This window comes from Thalassophryne amazonica, chromosome 8, assembly GCF_902500255.1.
Source record: "Thalassophryne amazonica chromosome 8, fThaAma1.1, whole genome shotgun sequence".
NCBI lineage: Eukaryota > Metazoa > Chordata > Actinopteri > Batrachoidiformes > Batrachoididae > Thalassophryne > Thalassophryne amazonica.
Window position 1 is genome coordinate 106825971 of NC_047110.1, and position 23885 is coordinate 106849855.

The window sequence follows — 23885 nt, forward strand, 5'->3', positions numbered from 1 at the left end:
ACGCCCTTTCCCGCGAAGCTTCGCATTTTCTATGAAGATGAAACTCGCTTGTATACCACGGCAGCAGAGGCAACTAAGGATATGGTGGCGAGGGGTCTCCAGGTCTGGATCACCAGACCCGTGGACGACCCCCTGGAGAGGCTGTCTCGTCTGATGTGGCGCTCTGCTCGAGGAGGGGACAAACCGGACCAGGCAGCATCTTTGGGATATAAGGAGAAACTGCAAGCCTTCAACTACAGAAGAGCGGGGGAAGAGGACCAGTAAGCCACTGGACCAATAGGACCAAATTTTTATTTCAAAGTGGACAAAAAGTGGGAGGAATGAACAGGGCCAAATATGGTCACAAGGGCCCCCTACCCTACGGGGTTAGGGGTTATCCCTCAGAGCTGGTACTTTGCTCTACAAAGGTCTCCTTTTGGACCTCATGTTTGGAAGTCTTGAGTATACTTAGTTCAAAGTTGTTCTTCTGTATTCATTACTGTTCCAAATGTTTGTTTTATGTAGCACATAGGGTGAAAGGAATAACGATATTTACATTATGTAACATAGAATGGCATCACAGAGTACTCATATAAAAGTAGCCTCATACAATGTTAATGGTCTCCTCAGTCCAATCAAGAGGGGCAAGGTGTTGAGAAAGATGAAAAAAGAGGGTGTAGAAGTGCTATATTTACAGGAGACCCACATGACTGATAAAGAACATGAAAAACTCAAGAGAAATGGATATATCAGGAATTTTCATCTTCATATCAGTCAGGGCATAGAAGAGGGATTTGTATATTAATATCCAATTGAATAAGTTTCGAAATGCTTAAAACTATAAAGGATAAGGAAGGTCGATATGTAATAGTTATAGGTAGACTAGAGGGAGTTCTGGTTACATTGCTCAATATCTATGCCCCCCCAGGCTCGGATTGGAGTGTCTTCAAACTCGTCTTTGAGCTGGTGATAACTGAGAGTGAAGGAGTGTTAATAGGGGGAGGTGATCTAAATCAGCGTCTTAATTCGAATTTAGATTTGACAGGGAAAACCCAACAAAAGACCACTACTGGTAAAAGAATTTCTAAATTATTGTCAGAACATGGGATTTTAGATATATGGCGGGACTTAAATCCACTCAAACAAGATTACACCTATTATTCAGCTCCTCATGCTCTGTATTCACGAATCAATTATTTTTTAATTAACTCAAAAGATCGTTATAGAGTAAAAGAATGTTATATGGGGGTTATGGAACTATCTGATCATTGCCCAATATTTTTAAAAATATTCACAGGGACTGAAAAGAAAACAACAGTATGGAGACTAAATTCAAGTTTGCTCAACGGTCAGATGAAAGAGGAAATTGAGAGGAATATTTGCGAATATATTAAAGAAAACGATAACGGTGAAGTGTCTCCACCTATACTATGGGACGCATGCAAGGTGGTATTGATGGGAAAGCTGATAGCAAAATCTGCTCACATAAAAAGAATGAGACAAGCTGAACTAAAACAATTACAAGCAGATTTGGAAAAAAAGGAAAGAGAGCATAAAAACAAAGTTGATGATAAAACTAATGAAGAATTAAAGATAATACGGGCAAAAATTAATGACATTTTTTCTCAAGAAATCCAGAAAAAAAATGATTTACACAAAGCAAAGATATTATGAGGCGGGGAGTAAATCTACAAAATTACTTTCGTATAAACTTAAAAAGCAACAGACATTAAGACAAATTTCTAAGATGAAAGACCCTAAAACAAAGCAAATGGTATACAAAACAGAGGATATACATAGATGTTTTGAAGATTATGCCAAGTTGTATGCACAAACAGAAAATAATAATGAATCTCAAATAGACACGTATTTAGACAAGTTACATTTGCCACAAATAACAGAGGAGCAGAATAAAAAATTAATTGCTCTAATAACGGTGGAAGAAATCAATTCAGCCATTTCTAGACTTAAATCTGACACCAGTCCTGGTGCAGATGGTTATGGCTCTGAATGGTATAAAGTATACAGGAAAACTTTAATCCCTTTATTACAAAAAACTTTCAATTGGATTTTACAGGGTGGGACAATTCCAGATTCTTGGAGGGAAGCAGTCATTTCCGTTATTGCAAAAGAGGGTAAGGACGTAACAAATTGCTCTAGCTACCGACCTATTAGTGTACTTAATGTGGATTATAGAATTTTACAGCAATTTTAGCTCGAAGAATGGAGGACATATTACCAGATATTATCAGTTTAGAACAGACTGGATTTATAAAGCAAAGGCAAACACGTGACAATATTCGCCGTACATTACTTATTATGCAACACATCAAAGAAAGAAACTTGGAGGCCGCCATACTGGGAATGGATGCAGAAAAAGCATTTGATTCCGTTAAGTGGGAATTTTTATTTAGAGTAATGAAAAATTTAACTTTCATGATGGTTATATTGAGATTGTTCGATCTTTGTATGTGGACCCAATACCAAGGATCAAAGTCAATGGTAGTCTGTCAAAGGTAATCAAATTAGAGAGGGGTTGTCGTCAAGGCTGCTCAGTCAGTCCGTTATTATTTGATATTTTTTTGGAACCGCTAAGCCAGAGGATAAAACAGTGTGTCAATATCAAGGGAATAACCATATCAGGAATAGAGCAGAAATTAGCGTTGTTCGCAGATGTTTTGATCTACCTGGAGAACCCAAACTCATCACTACCAGTCCTGATGTCATTCTTGGCAGAGTTTGGAAAGGTGTCAGGATATAAAATTAATGTGCAGAAAACCCAAGCTCTATCATATAATTATATACCAAACCAATTTATAAAACAAAATTATCCAATTAATTGGGAGCAGCAATCAATGAAGTACTTGGGCATTCACCTTACAAAAGATCTTGGACATTTGAAAATCTCAAATTATGACAAGGTGATGTCTAACATCAAAGCAAACTTTTCAAAATGGAACTTAATCCCTTTCTTAGGCCTGGTGTCAAGAGTTGAGGTGATTAAGATGAATATTTTGCCACGGGTGTTATATATATTTCAAAATCTTCCTATTGAATTAACTGAGAGGGACTTTAAAGAATGGGACAAATTAATATCTAGATACATATGGCAGGGGGCAAGACCACGCATTAAATACAGAACTTTACAGTTGCCAAAAAAACATGGTCTAGCTTTACCATGCCTCAAGAGCTACTATCAAGCTGCTCAGTTGAAGGTGTTGATGGGTTTGTGTGATCCAGAATATGTAGCGAAATGGAAAGATATTGAGGGGAAAATGGAGCCACCAGTACAAGCCCTGATGTGTGATTTGCAACTACAGGTAAACTGGAGACAAAATGTGAACCCTTTGCTGCGGGTTTCTCTGGGAATCTGGTCTGAAATTTTGAAAAAGTATAATTTAGTTGAAAAATGCAGGCTTTTGAGATGGACTGCATATGATACTGATTTTGTACCAAATGCATTGGACAGCACATTTAAATTGTGGGGAAATGGTCCAAGAATGCACTGGGAGATAATCAAAAGAGATGATGTAATGAGTTTCCAACAAGTAAGAGATGTCTTTCATCTTGGAAATCAGGATTTCCATAGGTACCTGCAGCTAAGGCATTATTTAAAGCAAGAAATGAAAAATAAGGATATGAATATTACTCAGTCAAATATACTCAAACTTATCCTAGATGCTTATAAATCAGAGTTAAGTTACAAAGTTATTTCAAAATTATATACAGCTTTAGAGGAGTTAAAGGGGGATGCCACAGGATATGTCAAAGAAAGGTGGGAGAGGGAAGCAAACATTTTAATTTCAGAGGGGGACTGGGAGGCAGCTGACAGGTACCGGCAGGCCAAGCGTGCCGCAGCCCGTGTGGTCGCAGAGGCAAAAACTCGGGTCTGGGAGGAGTTCGGGGAGGCTATGGAGGAGGACTATCGCTCGGCCTAGAAGAGATTCTGGCAAACCATCCGACGCCTCAGGAGGTGGAAGCAGCTCTCCACCAGCACTGTTTACGGTGCGGGTGGGGAGCTGTTAAACCTGACTGGGGATGTTGTCGGGCGGTGGAAGGAGTACTTCGAGGATCTCCTCAATCCCATTGTCACATCTTCCGAAGAGGAAGCAGAGACTGGGGACTCAGAGGCGGACTCATTCATTACCTAGGCCGAAGTCACCGAGGTGGTTAGAAAGCTCCTTGGTGGCAAGGCTCCTGGGGTGGATGAAATCCGTCCTGAGTACCTTAAGTCTCTGGATGTTGTGGGGCTGTCTTGGCTGACACGCCTCTGCAACATCGCGTGGCGATCGGGGACAGTGCCTCTGGATTGGCAGACCGGGGTGGTGGTCCTTCTGTTTAAGAAGGGGGACCGGAGGGTGTGTTCCAACTATAGGGGGATCACACTCCTCAGCCTCCCCGGTAAGGTCTTTTCCAGATTACTGGAGGGGACAATTCGACCGATGGTCAAACCTCGGATTCAGGAGGAGCAGTGTGGTTTTCGTCCTGGTCGCGGCACACTGGACCAGCTCTACACGCTCCATTGGGTGCTCGAGGGTTCATGGGGGTTTGCCCAACCAGTCCACATGTGTTTTGTGGATCTGGAGAAGGCATTCGACCGTGTCCCTCAGCCAGAGGTGTCAAGTAACGAAGTACAAATACTTCATTACTGTACTTAAGTACACTTTTTAGGTATCTATACTTTACTCCATTACTTATTTTTCTGCCTACTTCTGACTTCTACTTATTACAATTTTCACAACAAGTATCTGTACGTGCTAGTCCTTACATTTTAAAACAAACAGCCTCGTACTCTTGGCATCAGCGCACATCCACCGGCGCGGCTTTTACCGAGGTGCCGGCGCGGCGTTATCTGACCATGGGTCCGAAGAAGGCACTGACGGCGGAGAGGGAGACGATATCAAGAAGTCCCTGGACTTTTTGTCTGAGGAAATCTCTGTTAAAATGCAGCAGAAACCATTATGGAGCTGGTTTGAAGAAGTGAAGGCTCTCCGTATCCAGAATGCCGGAAAGACCAGCGTCTGGTGTACCTGGAGAACCGTGTTGCGGAGTTGGAACAGTACACAAGGATGAACGACGTATTACAGGAATTCATATTAAACCTCGATCCTACGCACGGGCGGGTGTCAGAAGACAGCGTGAGGGGAGGCCAGTGAGCAGGAGGCCAGCTCAGTGGAACAACAGGTGGCTGACTTCCTGCAATCTAAAGATATTCAATGGACTGTAATAACATTGAAGCGTGCCACCCCTGCCCCGGCCAGAGAGGTATGGAGACAAGCGAGCTGTATAATGAGGTTTGTCAACAGAAAACATAAAAGGGCATTGTTAAAACAGGGACAGAAACTCAAAGGAACAACGTATTCATCAATGAACATCTGACCAAAGAAACGCAGACATCGTCAGGAAAGCTCGTCTCTTAAAAAAGCAGGGAAAAATTCAACAGACATGGACATCCAAATGCAAAACATTCATCAAACTGAACGGAAACACCAGAACAAGCGAAGGTTATGGTAATCAGGAACATCGAGGGAACTGGACAAATACGACCAATAAGGTATGAGGATGTAAGCCCGGGTTTGCGGGTTATTTGTGGTTTGATTAATGGAATGAAACACAATCAATGCAGTAACTATAATACAAAAATGGAGCTGGAGTAACCAACAAAGCAAACTTAATTATTACAATTTATTACAAATCACAAATATATAATAAAAAAAACAACAATTTAAACCAAAATTTATATATAAAAACAAATATAAAAAAGTCACTCTGCAAGCAGTCAGTCACGATGACAGCCAATCCACAAATACTTCCTGCTCTCGTCTCAGGGCGGGCCCTGCTGTCCTCCACTCGGCACGACACACTCTCTTGGCGGGGCGTGGCTTCCTCCAATCACCAAGCGCGCAGCCTCCTCGTCACTGATCTCTCCTCGTAACACCTCTTCGTCACCGCAGCTTCCGTGCACCTACACACACACACACACACCCAGTGCCAGCGAGCGCACAACTCCAACTCCAAGGAACTCCGACTTTCTGATTAAACAGGCTCCTCACAACCACATCAAACGTACTCACAGACACTGCAGGGTCCTCCCCTGCCGTTGCGGATAATCCACGTCGTGGCGTCTCTTCAGCAGGAGTATCTCAACTGAAACCAGTCACATCAGTGCCAGTATGGCTCCTTTTTAAATGATCACTTCCTCACCCGCTGCTCCTCCTGCTGTTCCGCCGAAAATCTCTGTCCTCTCTCCAAAGAAGCGAGGTGGACGGAGCAAAAAAAGTCCTCCTTCGTTCCACAAAACCCCGTCTTATATCCACTCCTTCACGCTTACGCTCCAGGTGAACTAATTACAATAATCCAAAAGGAACAGCACAGTTCAAGTCAGAACATCTCACAGAAGATGGATTACATCCCCCCCCCTCCTTATCGTTGCCAGTCCCTGCAACGCACACAATACTAATCAGGGTAACGGGCCGGTGGGCGGCCGAAGTTTACACGGGTAGAACGGCGAAGCACGTCCTGGGGGGGCCTCCACCGGTCGCTGTTCAACCGCGACCGGCCAAAACCCTACCATATCGGGATCTCACATACCCCCTCCTTCCGGAATCCTTCTTCTACACCTAATCCTAACTCTCTCTGGGGGGCAAGTACACACCTTTAGAGCATTCCGATGCACAGTCTGCTCCCTCCCCCCCCGCTCCGGACGCACCCTGTACACGACCCCAGTATCCCTACGCAATCCAAAATTACATAGGGGTCAGGGTCCCACCAGGTACTCAACTTACCCTTCCCCTCACGACGTCTATTTCCGTATCCACACTCGTTCCCCCGCACTAAGGGCAAAGCCCTAGCCCTCTTATCATATTGACCTTTACCGTTGAGAAGCCTCAGCAGCTGCCCTCTGGCACGCGATCTTGTAAGCCAACAACAATTTACAACGATGGTCTTTCACCCACCCCGTCAATCCAAACGCTACTGGCTCAGGACTCACCCCCAGGCACATCCCTGGGAAGCCGCAGATGCCTACCAAACATCAAAAATGAGGAGCATAGCCCGTCGCACTGTGCACTGTATTATTGTAGGCAATGAACCAACTCAGCAATATAATCTGGCCACCTCTGCTGCTTTTCTTCTTCCAATGAACGGAGCATATTCAATAATGTCTGATTAAACCGCTCCACACCACAATTACCTGCAGGATGATACGATGGTGTCCTACTTTTACTTATCCCATATAACTTACAAAGCTGCTGCATCAGGGCCGATTCAAAATTTGGCCCACGATCAGAGTGGAACCGCGCAGACAACCAAACTGCTGTATTACATGTTCCACTAGCACCTTAACCGTCGTCTGCGCGCCTGATTCTAAGTGGGCACTGCCCATGCGAAACGAGTGAACTGATCGGATCATAACCAAAATGTTCTGGTACACTATCCGTCGGCCGGCCAATGGGTTAAAAATCCAACCCAATGACCTCCAACGGATAAGTGGCCCAATTGACCCCAGCGGTGCCCTAGGCTCAACACGGCTCCTTTGAAGGCTACACCTGACACACCTCTCCTGGAACATTCGTACCTCCCTTTCCATATCAGGCCAGTAAAACCTTTGACGAAGCTGAGCAAGAGTCCTATCCACCCCAGAATGAGCCCCAGCCTCATGAATCTTTCGCCACACTTCCTCACAACAACAGCCCGGACACACAATCTGACGATACTCCTCATGGCTCCTTCCATCGACAAAAATTCGGTATAATATACCCTCTATCACCATCAATCTTTCCCATTGCCGAAGCAATTTCTGAGCTCGGCCCATTAACGCCAAACATTGCGAGCGAGTTGGAACACTCCCCTCAACAACATACCCCTTCACAGCCTGGATATCCAAATCCCGATTCTGAGCCTCAATCCATCCACCCTCAGGTGTTACCTCAATACCTGCACTGACCGGCAACCCCCGGTCATGTTCCTTCTCCAACACCATAGCCCGCTCTGATTGGACCGGACACCTTGACAAAACGTCAGCATTAACATTAGCTTTACCTGAACGATACTTCACTGTATAATTAAAGGAAGCCAACTGTGCCACCCACCGCTGCTCCACTGCCCCAAGATGGGCAGTTTGCAAATGGGCCAAGGGGTTATTATCTGTATAAACAGTAAACTCCACCCCTGTCAAAAAATCTTTAAATTTTTCCGTCACTGCCCATTTCAAAGCCAACAACTCCAATTTAAATGAGCTATAATTCACATCATTCTGCTCACTGGGATGCAGGCTCCGACTGGCGTACGCCACAACACGTTCCTGTCCATCCTGAACCTGAGACAACACAGCCCCAAGCCCCTGGTTACTAGCATCGGTATACACAATAAAAGGCTTATCATAATGAGCATACACCAGAACCGGAGCCTGTGTTAAGGCCTTCTTGAGGGCGTCAAACGAGACCTGGCATGCTGCAGTCCAATCCACCTTCCTCGACTGCGACTTCTTGTCCACCCGGACACCGGTCAAAAGCCTATTCAGGGGCCGAGCTAATTTAGCGAATCCTGCAACAAATCGCCTATAATACCCGGCTAATCCCAAAAATGCCCTGACCTGCTTGAGAGTGTTCGGAATCGGCCAATCTAGAACAGCACGAACTTTCTCCGGATCTGGTCTCACACCCTGCCGATCTACCACATGTCCCAGGAACGCTACTTCCCGTAGCAAAAACTTACACTTATCCGGACGCAACTTTAAACCATGTCGCCACAACCGCTCAAACACCCGATCAAGATGCTGGAGATGGGAAGAGAAATCGGCAGAATATACAATGATGTCATCCAGATACACCAACAATGATTCCACCATCTGACCATTCAAACACTGCTGCATCAACCGTTGGAAAGTCGCGGGCGCATTACAAAGTCCAAATGGCATCCGCTCAAATTCATACAAACCCAGCGGGGTAGCAAAAGCCGTCTTTTCCCGATCATCAGGATGCATCTCAACCTGCCAGTACCCACTAGCAAGATCCAACGTCGAAAACCATTCCGACTGGCCAAGACCAGTCAGTGTCTCCTCAATACGTGGCAAGGGAAATGCATCCTTATGCGTAACTGCATTCAATTTCCTATAGTCTACGCAAAACCGCCAACTACCATCCTTTTTCCGCACAAGAACTATAGGAGCTGCCCAAGGACTACTACTCTCCCTTATCACTCCCTTCTCAAGCTTCCCTGACAGAAGTGTCTTCACTTCCTTATACAACATCGGCGGAATCGGACGATACCTCTCCCGTATGGGGGCAGCATCTCCCGTAGGGATCCTATGCTGTACCACATTCGTCCGCCCAAAATCTTCTTCATAATGGGCAAATACCTTCTCCCATTTCCGCAACAAAGCTTGCAATTCCCGTTGCTGTTTGGACAACTCCGAACAATCCTCGCCCATACCAGTTACCACAGGCAGTTCCAAACCGGTATCAGCAGTGGCAACGTTCACCAGCGAGACCTGGACAGCGCCATCTTCCCCAAGTGAGAAAGCCACATCATTAGATCCACACACATCAGAATCCTCAATCCCATAAAGCCGACCCAACTTGTGAAAGCGGCCAATCGACACACTATACAGGTGCGGATTACACACACACGAACCGGGAGCCTCCCCTTCCTAACTCCCACCAAAGTCCTAGCCACACCCACAATCCCAGAACCAGGCATAGGCTCCATCAGCGCATCATAATCCACCCCCTTTTGTCCCATCCTAGTACGTCCCCACACTATCAACTCACTCTTTGGTGGAACAGAAATATGTTTAGAGGCTAACCTCACATATCCCACAAACCCGTCCACTCCCAAGGGGACCTTGCCACTTCGACACACCGCAAACGCATCCCTCCAGATCTTCTGTCTCTTAAAAGCCTGCGGACAGGCAGATTTTCCAGGGCATTTAAACACGGTATCCCAGCAGGCTCCAATAATATTCATTCCAACAATCAAAGGGCTCGAGCACTTCTCATCCTTAACAACCACCACCCCTCGATCCGAGACCCTGATCCCCTCAACCTCCACATCCAATACCGCGTAACCAACACACGAAATTTCCAACCCATTGACAGCACTCAGTCGAAACCACATCGGGGCCTGCCCAAGCTTAATCTGTCCAAAATACTTATTAAACAGGCTCTCAGCCATTATAGTAACTTGTGACCCTGTATCCAGCAAGCCACCCAACCGAATTCCCTCAATAGTTAGCTCTATAGTGGGACACTGACCAATAAGAGCATCAGAGGTCCCGGATAATGGTGGTATGGCAGCAGCCCCTGCAACTCGGACCTCAGCAGCAGGGTCTACCAGTTTAAAGCCGGTTCAACTACAGACACACAGTGCCGAGCAATATGCCCCACCTTCCCACAACGATAACAAATAGGCCGACCTTGCTCATCCCAGTCACGGGATCGCCTAGGTGAACACCGTTGCCTCCGCATAGGTTTAACAGACCTAGATTCAGATAAAACTGGATATCTTTGCGGCTTAAACTCTGCCACTATATCCTGAGCCAACCCCCAAACCTGCTCCTTCACTTCTGCAAGAATCTCACCCTTTAACTGCTTTTTCCAATCGGAACCCTGATAGGGCCTACCCAAATCATACGGTTCCCCAACCAATGAACAGGTTACATCCAGCTTGACACCCCCATACTCCAAATCAAGCTGACGTGCCTCCTTTTGCATCTCAGCAAAACCTAACTCAGGGTTCCGGCGAGCATAAACCTTCAAGGCCCTAGCAAAAGGCCCTTCACAAAGTCCCAGCAACAACTGGTCTTGCAGAGTCCTTTCAGAGGGGGCATTATCAGAATCCAAATACTGCAACTTCCGATACAATTCACACAACCTTAACATGAACGACTGTATAGGCTCATCTTCTCCCTGGACACAACTAAAAAAGCTAGACCTCAAAACAGGAACAGAAACTTGTTCATCATATAATAAATCTAAGTGAGCAAAAATTTTTGAAATTTTACTTTTCTCCTCTTCATCTAAAACTAAAATTTGGTGCTTAGCTTCCCCAGCCAATGCTCCCAAAACAATACTCACTTTCCCAACCTCTGTCAAATCCTGAAACCCCAAAAACCCCTTAATCTGTTCCTTCCAGTCACAGTACCTTAATTCGTCACCTGGCCCTCTAAATCTAGGGAGCCAAGGTGCACCTGGGTACACTGGCATCATCATATTTGCTTCTGTTCAGAAACACCAGCTCTCAGAAAATGGCATCCTGTTCCTGATGCCAAATTACGTAAGCCCGGGTTTGCGGGTTATTGTGGTTTTGAATTAATGAATGAAAACAATCAAATAATGCATGTAACTATAATAAAAATGGAGCTGGAGTAACCAAACAAAGCAAACTTATTACAAATCACAAAATATATAATAAAAAAAAATAAAACAATTTAAACCAAAATTTATATATAAAAACAAATATAAAAAAGTCACTCTGCGAGCAGTCAGTCACGATGACAACCAATCCACAAATACTTCCTGCTGTCGTCTCAGGGCGGGCCCTGCTATCCTCCACTCGGCACGACACACTCTCTCTTGGCGGGGCGTGGCTTCCTCCAATCACCAAGCGCGCAGCCTCCTCGTCACTGATCTTTCCTCGTAACACCTCTCTTCGTCGCTGCAGCTTCCGTGCACCTACACACACACACACACACACACACACACACACACACACACACACACACACACACACACACACACACACACACACACACACACACACACACACACCCAGGCCAGCGAGCGCACAACTCCAACTCCAAGGAAACTCCGACTTTCTGATTAAAACAGGCTCCTCACAACCACATCAAACGTACTCACAGACACGGCAGGGTCCTCCCCTGCCGTTGCGGATAATCCACGTCGTGGCGTCTCTTCAGCAGGAGTATCTCAACTGAAACCAGTCACGTCAGCGCCAGTATGGCTCCTTTTTAAATGATCACTTCCTCACCCGCTGCTCCTCCTGCTGTTCCGCCGAAAATCTCTGTCCTCTCTCCAAAGAAGCGAGGTGGAACGGAGCAAAAAAAAGTCCTCCTCCGTTCCACAAAACCCCGTCTTATATCCACTCCTTCACGCTTACGCTCCAGGTGAACTAATTACAATAATCCAAAAGGAATCAGGTGCGTCCACGGTCACCTTAGCAACCAAAAGGAACAGCACAGTTCAAGTCAGAACATCTCACAGAAGCTGGATTACAAGGACACAAACACATCACAACACCATGACACAGACCAGAGGAACCTATTCATCTACTACATCATCTACATCTGGAGACAAGAAGGATATAACTCACAGGATTGCTGATCATGGAAAACTAGAACTGAGAACATTTAAATACACAGACCACAATGTACTGGACTTGGAGCACGATATAGACCCGGACAATAATTTCTTCTCAAATATTAATGACAGTTGTTGCTATTATACAGATGAACAGTTTAATCGGATCATTAAAACGGATAACAAATTATCAATAATCCATTTCAACAGCAGAAGTCTGTATGCAAACTTTAACAACATTAAAGAATATTTAAGTCAATTTAAAAAAAATATTTAACATAATTGCTATATCAGAAACATGGATCAATGAAGATAAAGGAATGGATTTTGAACCAATCGAAGCAGTGGTTCACAGATTGAAGCAATGCTTCGACCTATTGTTTCGTTTATTCTTTCTTTCTTTCGCTTAATTTTCCCCCACTAAAGAGCATACTTCTGTGAGTATTATTTACCTTTTCTATGTTAAACCGACCTGTTATGGTCTTCTGAAACAGTTGATAGATGTATTTATAACTTAAAAACGGGAGCGACGCTAACGCGTTAGCATGTCTGGCATTTTCAATGTTAAAAGTTAGCATGAAGCAGTTCCAGCTGTCTTCACGTTCGGGTGCATTTGTTTTCAAATTGTAATATTTCTTAAATTTATTTTTGTTTATATATTAATAATCTAATGATAATTATTATATACAATTTCAGAGAAAGAGACAAAAAGAACCTGAATAGAAACACAACAGAAAATAAAATATAAAAGCAACTAACAATGAACATACATAAATAAATACATACATACATACATACAGAAATAAATAAGTGTTTCCTGTGAACACCTAGTGACTCTTACACCTCCATTTCATCCCTGTTTTATTTAAGTTTAATGACAGTTTGTTTCGGTCAAACCGTATTGTCAATGTGTTAATTTCTTCAGTGATTTACTCCAGAACTTTCTGCCAAACTAGAAAACTGCTGCATCCTAGTAAGAGGATACTACTGGAATGAATCTGAATAAGGAAAGTTTTTTTTTTTCTCACTAAATGGATGCTGCACTCACTGCAGTTTATTGTCTGGAATAGTCCCAGATTGCATTTCAGAGCTTCTAGAATTGAAACATTTTCGTGCAGGTGGTTGTTGGGGGGTAATTTTGGGTTTTGGGTCTTGGGCCACATGTAGAATGAATCAGTTTTTAAATGAAGCTTTCAATTCATACAGTGGCATCTACCTTTTTTTTTTTTTTTTTTTTTTTTTTTAAGGTTACTTTATACTTTTATACTTTAAGTAGGTTTTGGAGCACATACTTTTTCACTTTTACTTGAGTAAAGAGGTCAAGTTGATACTTCAACTTTTACCAGAGTGTTTTTAAACTGCAGTATCTATACTTCTACTTAAGTAACAAATGTGTGTACTTTTGACACCACTGCCCTCAGCGCACCCTGTGGGGAGTGCTCCGGGAGTACGGGGTCCGGGGTCCTTTGCTAAGGGCTATCCGGTCCCTGTACGACCGCAGCAGGAGCTTGGTTCGCATTGCCGGTAGTAAGTCAAACCTGTTTCCAGTGCACGTTGGCCTCCGCCAGGGCTGCCCTTTGTAACCGGTTCTGTTCATTATTTTTATGGACGGAATTTCTAGGCGCAGCCAGGGTGTAGAGGGGGTCTGGTTTGGGAACCACAGAATCTCGTCTCTGCTGTTTGCGGACGATGTGGTTCTGTTGACTTCGTTAAATCAGGACCTTCAGCGTGCACTGGGGTGGTTTGCAGCCGAGTGTGAAGCGTCCGGGATGAAAATCAGCACCTCCAAATCCGAGGCCATGGTTCTTGACCGGAAAAAGGTGCTTTGCCCTCTTCAGGTCGGTGGAGTGTCCTTGCCTCAAGTGGAGGAGTTTAAGTATCTCAGGGTCTTGTTCACGAGTGAGGGACGGATGGAGCGTGAGATCGATAGACGGATCGGTGCAGCATCTGCAGTGATGCAGTCGCTGTATCGGACCGTCGTGGTGAAGAGAAAGCTGAGTAGGGGGGCAAAGCTCTCGATTTACCGATCGATCTACGTTCCGATCCTCACCTATGGTCATGAGATTTGGCTCATGACCGAAAGAACGAGATCGCGAGTACAAGTGGCCAAGATGAGTTTCCTCCGCAGGGTGGCTGGGTGCTCCCTTAGAGATAGGGTGAGGAGCTCGGTCATTTGGGAGGAGCTCGGAGTCGAGCCGCTGCTCCTCCACGTCGAAAGGAGTCAGTTGAGGTGGCTCGGGCATCTTTTGCGGATGCCCCCTGAACGCCTCGCTGGAGAGGTGTTCCGAGCACGTCCCACTGGGAGGAGGCCCCGGGGAAGACCCAGGACATGCTTGGGAACGCCTTGGGGTTCCCCCGGAGGACCTGGAGGAGGTGTGTGTGGATCGGGAGGTCTGGGCGGCTTTGCTTGAGCTGCTGCCCCCGCGACCCGACTCCGGATAAAGCGGAAGAAAATGGATGGATGGATGGACTGGGATCAAATACTCCCATATCAATGGAAAACAACAAGCTCTTTATTCTGGAGATAATATAGCTGGAAAAATGTAATAAGGTTTTTCTTAACACCTGCTCAAAGAAAATATGTAGACACAAAATGTTGGAGATCATGTGGGGAAGACAAAGCGGATCACTTTCACATCTTTTGGGGTTGCCCTTTAATGACTCAATATTGGTCTGAAATCAAAAACATTATAGATGAAGTAGTATGGGTCAGAATCCCTACAGTTCTCGCTTATTTTAAAGGGAAAAAAAGTAAGTTTTCACAAATGTTAATTATTTTTTGGGATGCTACCAAGTTCAATCTGTGTAAGTGTTTATGTGTAAAACTGTATCCTTTTGAAAACTAAAATAAAGTATAAATTGAAAAAAAAAAACACGCACAAACACTCAGAGCGTGCAGAGGATCCAGTTCGTTAAAACTGTTAACCTTCTGCTCCAAAGGCTGGCTGGACGACATCGGGCTTCCTCAGTACAAAGACCAGTTCAACGAAGGAAGAGTGGACGGACACATGCTGCAGTATCTCACTGTGGTGAGTATCAAACCTCGACACAACTGGAGTCCTGCAACAAAACGTTTCAGGCTGCGAAAATCACAGTCGACTTGACAAGAAATTATTGCCTTTGTTTTCTTGAGCTAAAAGATTTTCTCAAGTAAAGGATCATACATGCACACTGAAAACCTCTGTGGTTGTTTATCCAGTGATTTGATCCATGCTTGTCATGGTTAGTGATGTGGTGGACCATAGTTAATCTCTGAACCATATGGACTGACACAACCTTGCATTAATTTCAAAGTTTACATAATAGGATGAAATATAGATTTGTCACTTTGACTTGTGTAGCTCTCGATGTAGAGTTGCAGTGGTAGTTCTGTAGTAGGTGTGTGTTCAGGTGAACGGTGATTGTTAAAAGCAGACCGCCTCTGCTGCCTTGAGCTCAGACTGAGGCAGCCTGGTCCAGGCTCAATGCACCTCAGGGTCTAAGCATGGAAAGAGTCACTCCGAAATATCAGGAGGTGAGGTGAGACGGGGAGGTGGAAGCCATCTGATGAACGGACACGGAATGACCCAACAAGAGGGCGTCCCAACGCTGTGGGACGTATTAAAACGTAAAACTTGTCCACAAAACAGATTTTATACTTGTCCATCTCTTTCTCTCTCAGAATGACTTGTTGTTTCTCAAAGTGACCAGCCAGCTGCACCACCTCAGTATCAAATGTGCCATTCACGTTCTACACATCAACAAGTTCAACCCAAACTGCCTCAAACGGAGGCCCAGTAACGAGGTGAGGTGTCCTTTTGTCGTTTGTGTGTCTCAGATCCCTGATGATCATTTTAATCTCCAGTCCATGCTGTTTCAGAGCCAGGTCACGCCCACTGAGGTCATGCAGTGGTCCAACCATCGCGTCATGGAGTGGCTCAGATCGGTGGACCTGGCGGAATACGCACCAAACCTGAGGGGTAGCGGCGTGCACGGAGGCTTAATAGTAAGGATAATGCTTGGATAAGGTTTAACTGATTTAGTAGAAGTTCAAATTGTAGCAGTGTGGGGTTTGTTTTTTGTTTTTTGGTCTTACACACTTTATTAAACCGAACCTGTCATCGTCAGTCTCCACTTGTCATTTTCATATTCGCGTCCTCACACAGATCCTGGAGCCTCGGTTTAACTGGGACACACTCGCCATGATTCTCAATATTCAGCCTCAGAAAACACTGCTCAGGCGCCATTTGACCACCAACTTCTGCAACCTGGTGGGACCACGTGCACAGCAGGAGAAGAGGGAGCACGTGGAGGCAGCCGGCTACTCCCCACTGAGCACCACCGCTAAAGTCAAGGTAAAAAACAAAACAAAACACAAAGGTGAACTTGCAGACCTCCATCACATCACTGCTTTGCATTTTTCTGTCCTCGTGCAGTGATTAAAATCAATACAAAATATTTATTCCAAAGTGTTAATCCAGATTTGCACAAAATCCCACAAAAAAACACTATCAATTTTTCTAAATTATTTTCTTCAAGATCCATGTACTGTATCCTGAGAAATTACACGCTATTTTTTTTAAATCATATTGGGCAAAGTTTGAAAGAGAATTTTTGAATTATCATTAACCAAATTAATTATGTATTATTTTTAAAAAATATCCTGATTTCTAATTTTTTATAGAACTTTAAATAAATTCCCAGATCTGCCCTTTGGATCAATTCTGATTCCAGTGTTAGCACACTCTTCCTTGGCCTGTGCGCTACCCCGACGCCAGGTTTTGCATAATCCGGTTGACGGATAAAAAAGGAATACATGATGGGGGGAGCTATACTTTGCAGCAGTCACTGTGTGTATCACAGCCCTTTTGGTTTCAAAGATAAAAGTAAAATAAAGTATATAAATGCCTTTGTAAAGATGATGTTTCACCATGTGTGTATCTAACTGGTATAGAGAAAAATCAACAATCTCCTTCACTCTATTGGAAAAAATGTATCTATCTATCTATCTATCTATCTATATATATATATATATATATACATCCATACATACAGTCCCTGCCAGAATTATTGGCACACTGAAATTATACAGAATTTAAAATATGTTTAAAAGTAAATGCATATGAACCGTTATTGTATCGTCACGATATTTAATCAGAAGTTATTGAACAACAGCAGTCGCAAGAAAAGATACGATCATATGGACAAAAAATGCCTGTTTGACATGGTTATCGTCACCCTGAATTTACAGTACATCATCACCTTTACAGCCAATTTACATGTCAGGGGACGAAATATGAAAGTTTACTAGTCACTGAATATGTTTTGGACTTGATTTACGTCAATCAACGAGGAGTACAACACAGTATGGTATTGTGTGGTTGAAAGTCTAAAGTAGGTAGTAAGTCCCTTTGGCTGCTCCCTTGTTTGCACTCGGGGTCGCCACAGCAAATCCAAGGTGGATCTGCATGTTGAATTGGCACAGGTTTTTACGCCGGATGCCCTTCCTGACGCAGCTCCACATTTCATGGAGAAATGTGGCAGGGGTGGGATTTGAACCCGGAACCTTCTGGACTGAAACCAAGCACATTAACCACTTGGCCACCGCCCCCTAAAGTCTAAAGTAGGTAGTTCTCAAAAACTGACTTTATGAATCCCCTAACCGCTAATTAGCAAAGCTAACTTTTTTGTTAGCGGAGTAGCATTTCAGCTAACTTCAAAAACTATCAGCGGACCAAATAGCTTTTGCTAAATTTAGTTCTGCTAACTTAGTCCACTAACGTTTTTTTAGTGGCATAGTTAGTAACGGTCAAAAACATTTGTAAACCCTAAAATTATACATGTTGGTTCCTGTCTGCTACATGTTTTGAACTAGTCAGGCAGCTGTGAGGAGCTGAGCTCAACTCTACCCCAGCAGAAAGATGCCTGGCCTTCAGGCTGCTACAAAAGAAAAACAAAAGGCATTGACATTCACAGCATACAGAGCCCCTGACGTGTGGCAAAAGTCATACACAGCAAAACAGGTTTGACTCATGGTTTGATTTAAAAGCCAGACTAACTCCAGACAGTTTATTGATTTTAACGTTAACTCTGTCATTTTTACAAAGTGAAAATATAACACATATCTTTTAATTTTACAAATAATGCACTAATTCTGAAGGTTTGATCATTAGCACACAGATGCCAAAAGGCATTATGGGAAAATCAGCTTCCGCTCATCACTGATTGGTTGATTTATTATATGTAAAAACCAACACATACGTTACTGTAATGTGTGTGCTGGTTTTTACAAATAATTGTGTATTTGTAAAATATGTCTTTTTTTCATTTGTTAAAAAAGGCATTTGCAAAACTGAAAATTCTGTTTTGGAGTGTGATTCACCTCAGCGGCTGTGTGATATTTGGGCGGGCACTATTCACACTGCCATCCAGTAGATGGGTCAAAATGCATAGAACACTGCCATCTACCTGTTTTACTGTTTATGCCTTTTGCCACACAACAGGGGCTCTGTATGCTGTGAATGTAAATGATTCTTCCTTACAGCAGTGGGCAGGGCGCACAAAGACAGAAGCGATCACAAACCAAACATTGGGTTTGGTTTGCAATCGCCTTTGATTCTACTCAGAAGCATCAGCGGTGCTTATACTCAAAACTGGCTTGTCAGTAGCTGACAGTGTGGAGTCAATACTAAAAAAACTTAACTTTTCAGTTAGCGGATTAGCGGTTATCAAAGGTAACTTTTTTGTTAGCTATGCCCACCACTGGATATGGAGAACAGTTGCTAGTGCAGGCTAGCAAGTTTGAGAACCCTCGTTTTTATGAAATGGACAATTATACATATTATTTATGACAAGAGTCGGTAAGGGAGCATGAATCCCCGCCGCCGAACAAGCAAAAACATGAAAGAAAACAAAATCTTGACCAGCGACAGCATAATGCAACCTGCAGCTTCACCAGCAGATGGCACTAAATCAGTGAAAGTGATAATTTACTTAATCAAAGTAAGCAGCACACTTTTTTCTTGTTTTTGTTCAGTATCTTTGGAAATGTTAATAATTATTCTGATGATATGACTTTGGTTCATTTGCATTTATTTCCAAACATATTTTGGATTCTGTACTTAAAATTAATGGATGGCAACTATCCTGAGCCGCACCACACGTTCAGAACGATGGGTTCAGTGGCAGCATGAGGATGCATCAACAGGGCGCATATGTTAAACCTGAGCGCTCGCTTCCTGTACGCCTGAGAAAAAGCACCTTAATCCTCGCTGAGACTCCGGTGCGTCGGCTCGGGCGATGTCCTGAGCGCTCGTCACACGGTTAAGCTGAGCATGACGGCTCTGCTCCGCCTCCCGCCCCCAGAGTCCTGCAGATCAAAGACGTCTAATCTAGTCTCCTTCCGGGCAGGCCGCGTCCCCTCACACTCAAATCTAGATTACAACTAGGAATAAAGTCAGAGTTACTGGAGCGAGTCTGCACAGATACGGAAGGATCGATTCAGCGATTCGATTTATGAGGATCGAACGGCAGCCGGCAGAATTTACAGGACAAGTTTACAGAAAGACTTTCTTTTGTGTACATGAATTTGAAGTACATATAAGACAGCATCAAATACACCTCTGACTTTAACCTTACATAAGCCATACTAACCTTTAACCTAATTTCATCAAGTCTAACCTTATAATAAACTAGCTATAACTTAACCGAACCCTAACTTTACCTGGACCAACTCTGACTTTATACTAAATTTAAACTAACTTTAATCAAGTCTAACCTTAACTTCACCTAGCCTTAGCCCAACCCTAACTCATAGTTTAACCTAAACTTAAACTAGTTGTTTGTCATAATGCAACCTTAACCTTACTTTAACTTGTAGGGACCCAACCCTGACTCAAACCTAACCAACTGTCATTTTAACCATTCCTTAACTAACTTTAACCTAACTGTAACTTTACCTAACTCTAACCCTAAGCAAACTAGTTTTAATCTAGTCAAACCCTAGCCTAACCTTAAACTGAGTGTAACCTAACCCAAGTCTAATGTTAACCTAACCTTAAACTAAGTTCAGTTGTGAGCTCAGCTTGGGTAGTGTGACCTTAAACTAGCCACCTTAAACTTAAGCTATCCCCAACTCCAACCACTAACTTAATCCTAACCCTACTCCTAACTTGATCCTAACCTTAAACTACCGCTAGCTTGAGCTGTGAGCTTGGTTTGGGTAGTTTGACCTTAAACTAGCTAACCTTAACTTAACTCTTACTTAAGGGAGTCGAAGGTCTAGTGGTTAAAGTGTTGGGCTTGAGTCCAGAAGATCATGGGTTCAACTCCCTGCCTGACTGGAAAATCACTAAGGGCCCTTGTGTAAGGCCTTTAATCCACTATTGCTCCCGGTGTGTAGTGAGCGCCTTGTATGGCAGCACACTGACATCGGGGTGAATGTGAGGCATAATTGTAAAGCGCTTTGAGCGTCTGATGCAGATGGAAAAGCGCTACATAAATGCAGTCCATTTACCATTTAACTCTATTCTAACCTTAAACTAACTTGAGCTATGAGCTTGGTTTGGGTAGTTTGACCTTAAACTTGCTAACCTTAACTTAACTCTATCCTAACCTTAAATTAACGTGAGCTGTGAGCTTGGTTTGGGTAGTTTGACCTTATACTAGCTAACCTTAACTCTATCCTAACCTTAAACTAACTCTAATGTGAGCTGTGAGCTTGGTTTGGGTAGTTTGACCTTAAATTAGCTAACCTTAACTTAACTCTGTCCTAACCCTAAACTAACTAACTTGAGTTGTGAGCTTGGTTTAGGTAGTTTGACCTTAAACTAGCTAACTGTAACTCTATCCTAACCTTAAACTAACTCTGACGTGAGCTGTGAGCTTGGTTTGGGTAGTTTGACCTTAAACTAGCTAACCTTAACTCTATCCTAACCTTAAACTAACTCTGACGTGAGCTGTGAGCTTGGTTTGGGTACTTTGACCTTAAACTAGCTAACCTTAACTCTATCCTAACCTTAAACTAACTCTGACGTGAGCTGTGAGCTTGGTTTGGGTAGTTTGACCTTAAACTAGCTAACCTTAACTCTATCCTAACCTTAAACTAACTCTAACGTGAGCTGTGAGCTTGGTTTGGGTAGTTTGACCTTAAACTAGCTAACCTTAACTCTATCCTAACCTTAAACTAACTCTAACGTGAGCTGTGAGCTTGGTTTGGGTAGTTTGACCTTAAATTAGCTAACCTTAACTTAACTCTGTCCTAACCCTAAACTAACTTGAGCTGTGAGCTTGGTTTAGGTAGTTTGACCTTAAACTATTAACCGTAACTCTATCCTAACCTTAAACTAACTCTAACGTGAGCTTGGTTTGGGTAGTTTGACCTTATCACCAGTCTGTACCGTCTCACACTGTTTCTCTTTACGTTCTGGCAGCCAAAGAAGTTGGTGTTCTCAAACCTGACCCACCTCCGGAGGCGGCGAGCAGACGGCTCCACAGACTACGTGTGTCCCGTTGAGGCGCCGTCGCCCCCTTCAGGCTCAGACCAGGCTGCAGTAAACGGATTACAGTCACGACCGTACGCCGGCTTCAGGGGCCTGAGTCCCATCCTGGACCGAGAGCCCGACCGCACCAGGGACCAGGTGAGGCTGGACGACTGCAGACATCAACCGTCTCCATGATGATGCAGTATAACTGTGGCGGCGCCATGATGATCGTTGTCGTCAGCTATCACTACATCTACACGGCTTCCTTTGCTTGCAGCCTGTAATACCTCAGTCCATGCCCACTTACCCTCCCTCTGAGCCCCGCCCACCAACCCCACCCAGTGCCTTATAACTGATAAATTGGACACGCCCACAGAATCTTGCCTGATGATAGCAAAGCGTGTGATGTTATTACGAATCCACCTGAAGTATTTTACTGAGATGTTTAATTAATTTTCTCCTGATCACATGTTGAACTAACCGGACTTCAGCCCGACCCCTGTGCGTCTGGACTCCGCCCACTTCCTGGAAGACACATTACGGACATGTTTGTTCTACAGTATTAAACCATCATTAACGCACTGTTACACCACACTAGTTATATTTTTCCTTCATATTATTTACAAAATAGATTTTTCCTCCTAAATTTAAACGAGGACACTTTTGTCACACAGTTGAGATAAACTTGTGCAATATTTGCATCATTTTATGTGGCGCTTTTATTTAATATTTATGTCTCAGCAAAGCACATTTTTAATTAAAACATTTTTTGTTGGGACCTGAGGTGGTGATTTTGTAGTTATTTTCATACTCGGACTGTCATAGTATTTTTATAGTAAATAAAACACTGCACACTCTTGGTCCTTAAAAAAAAAAAAAAAAAAAAGATCTATGCAAATCATTTAATAAACAGTTATAAACTGGTCCTGTGGATTTCTTCTTTCTCACCAATTTTTACACTACACCTCCATAACCTTCGTCATCATCATCGTCCTCACACTCCTGGAGTTTAAGATGAAAAAAAAAATAAAACACTACAGTGGACATCAACCTTGTTTCCACGATATTTTCTGCCACCGTCTTCGGAGAGGGATTGTCACAATTTTGTAACAGTAACACTATGACCCACAACTCATCACCCGTCGGGACAAATTTACTACATAAAATGCGCCATCTGGTGGCTGTGGCAAATAGTACAGGAGTCTGAACCACAGATTCCAACGAGATGTTTTTTGCAAGTGATTCATGACTAAATGTATGTACCAGCAGAGGGCACCAGAAGAAAAACTTTTCCACAGTGAGATTTATATAAACATGTACTCATAGGCCACTTTACTACGTACACCTTGCTAATACTGAGTTGGAGCCCCTTTTACCTTCAGCCTTAATTCTTTGTGGCATTGATTCAACAAGGTTTTGGAAACGTTCCTCAAAGATGTTGGTCCATATTGACATGATGGCATCACGCAGTCGTCCATTCAGCCAGTCTACCCATTCTACTGTGACATCAACAAGGCATTTTCATCCACACAACCGCCGCTCACTGGATATAGTCTCTTTTTTTGGCCCATTCTCTGTAAACCCTAGAGATTGTTGTGTATGAAAATCCCAGTAGAACAGCAGTTTCTGAAATACTCAGACCAGCCCATGAGGTACCAACAACCATGTCATTTGAACGTCAGAGTAATTTAAATCCCCTTTCTTCTCCATTCTGATGCTCAGCTTGAACTTCAGCAAGTTGTCTTCACCCCGTCGAGTTGCCAAAATGCACTGAGTTGCTGCCATGTGATTGGCTGATTAGTTATTTGCGTTAACAACCAGTTGAACAGGTGTACCTAATAAAGTGGCTGATGACTATAGATAGAATGTTTGAAGTAGTGTTGTAGTACTCAAGACCTGTTTTGAGACCAAGACTGGACTTTCTCAGCTTTGACCCAGAATTAAAACCACTTGTACTCAAGCTTGCCTCTGTCTCGGACTAGACCAAGCCTCAGTTTTGGGGTAAAATAAGTGTACACATTAATAATTAACATCTTCCTATTGGAAAAATCCCTATCCTTTAACATTGAACAAATGTTCAAAAAATCATAACTGTCAAAAAAAAAAAAAGATTCATTTTCTTTCATAT

General features: G+C 43.5%; 2 protein-coding genes across 2 annotated transcripts in view; one reads left to right on the plus strand and one right to left on the minus strand.

Moving 5' to 3' along the window:
- Positions 1–22682, plus strand: part of ppfibp2b (PPFIA binding protein 2b) — a 167769-nt gene extending 145087 nt beyond the window's left edge. The window contains exons 24-28 of the mRNA XM_034175542.1: positions 15237–15325; positions 15958–16080; positions 16156–16281; positions 16442–16630; positions 21707–22682. Coding sequence (XP_034031433.1) covers positions 15237–15325; positions 15958–16080; positions 16156–16281; positions 16442–16630; positions 21707–21952 — 773 coding nt within the window. The 3' untranslated portion in view covers positions 21953–22682. The remainder of the gene's footprint in view (positions 1–15236; positions 15326–15957; positions 16081–16155; positions 16282–16441; positions 16631–21706) is intronic.
- poglut3 (protein O-glucosyltransferase 3) overlaps positions 20784–23885 on the minus strand; it is a 51300-nt gene continuing 48198 nt past the window's right edge. Inside the window, exon 7 of the mRNA XM_034177191.1 lies at positions 20784–20797. The gene's annotated coding sequence lies outside the window, so the exon portion shown is untranslated. The remainder of the gene's footprint in view (positions 20798–23885) is intronic.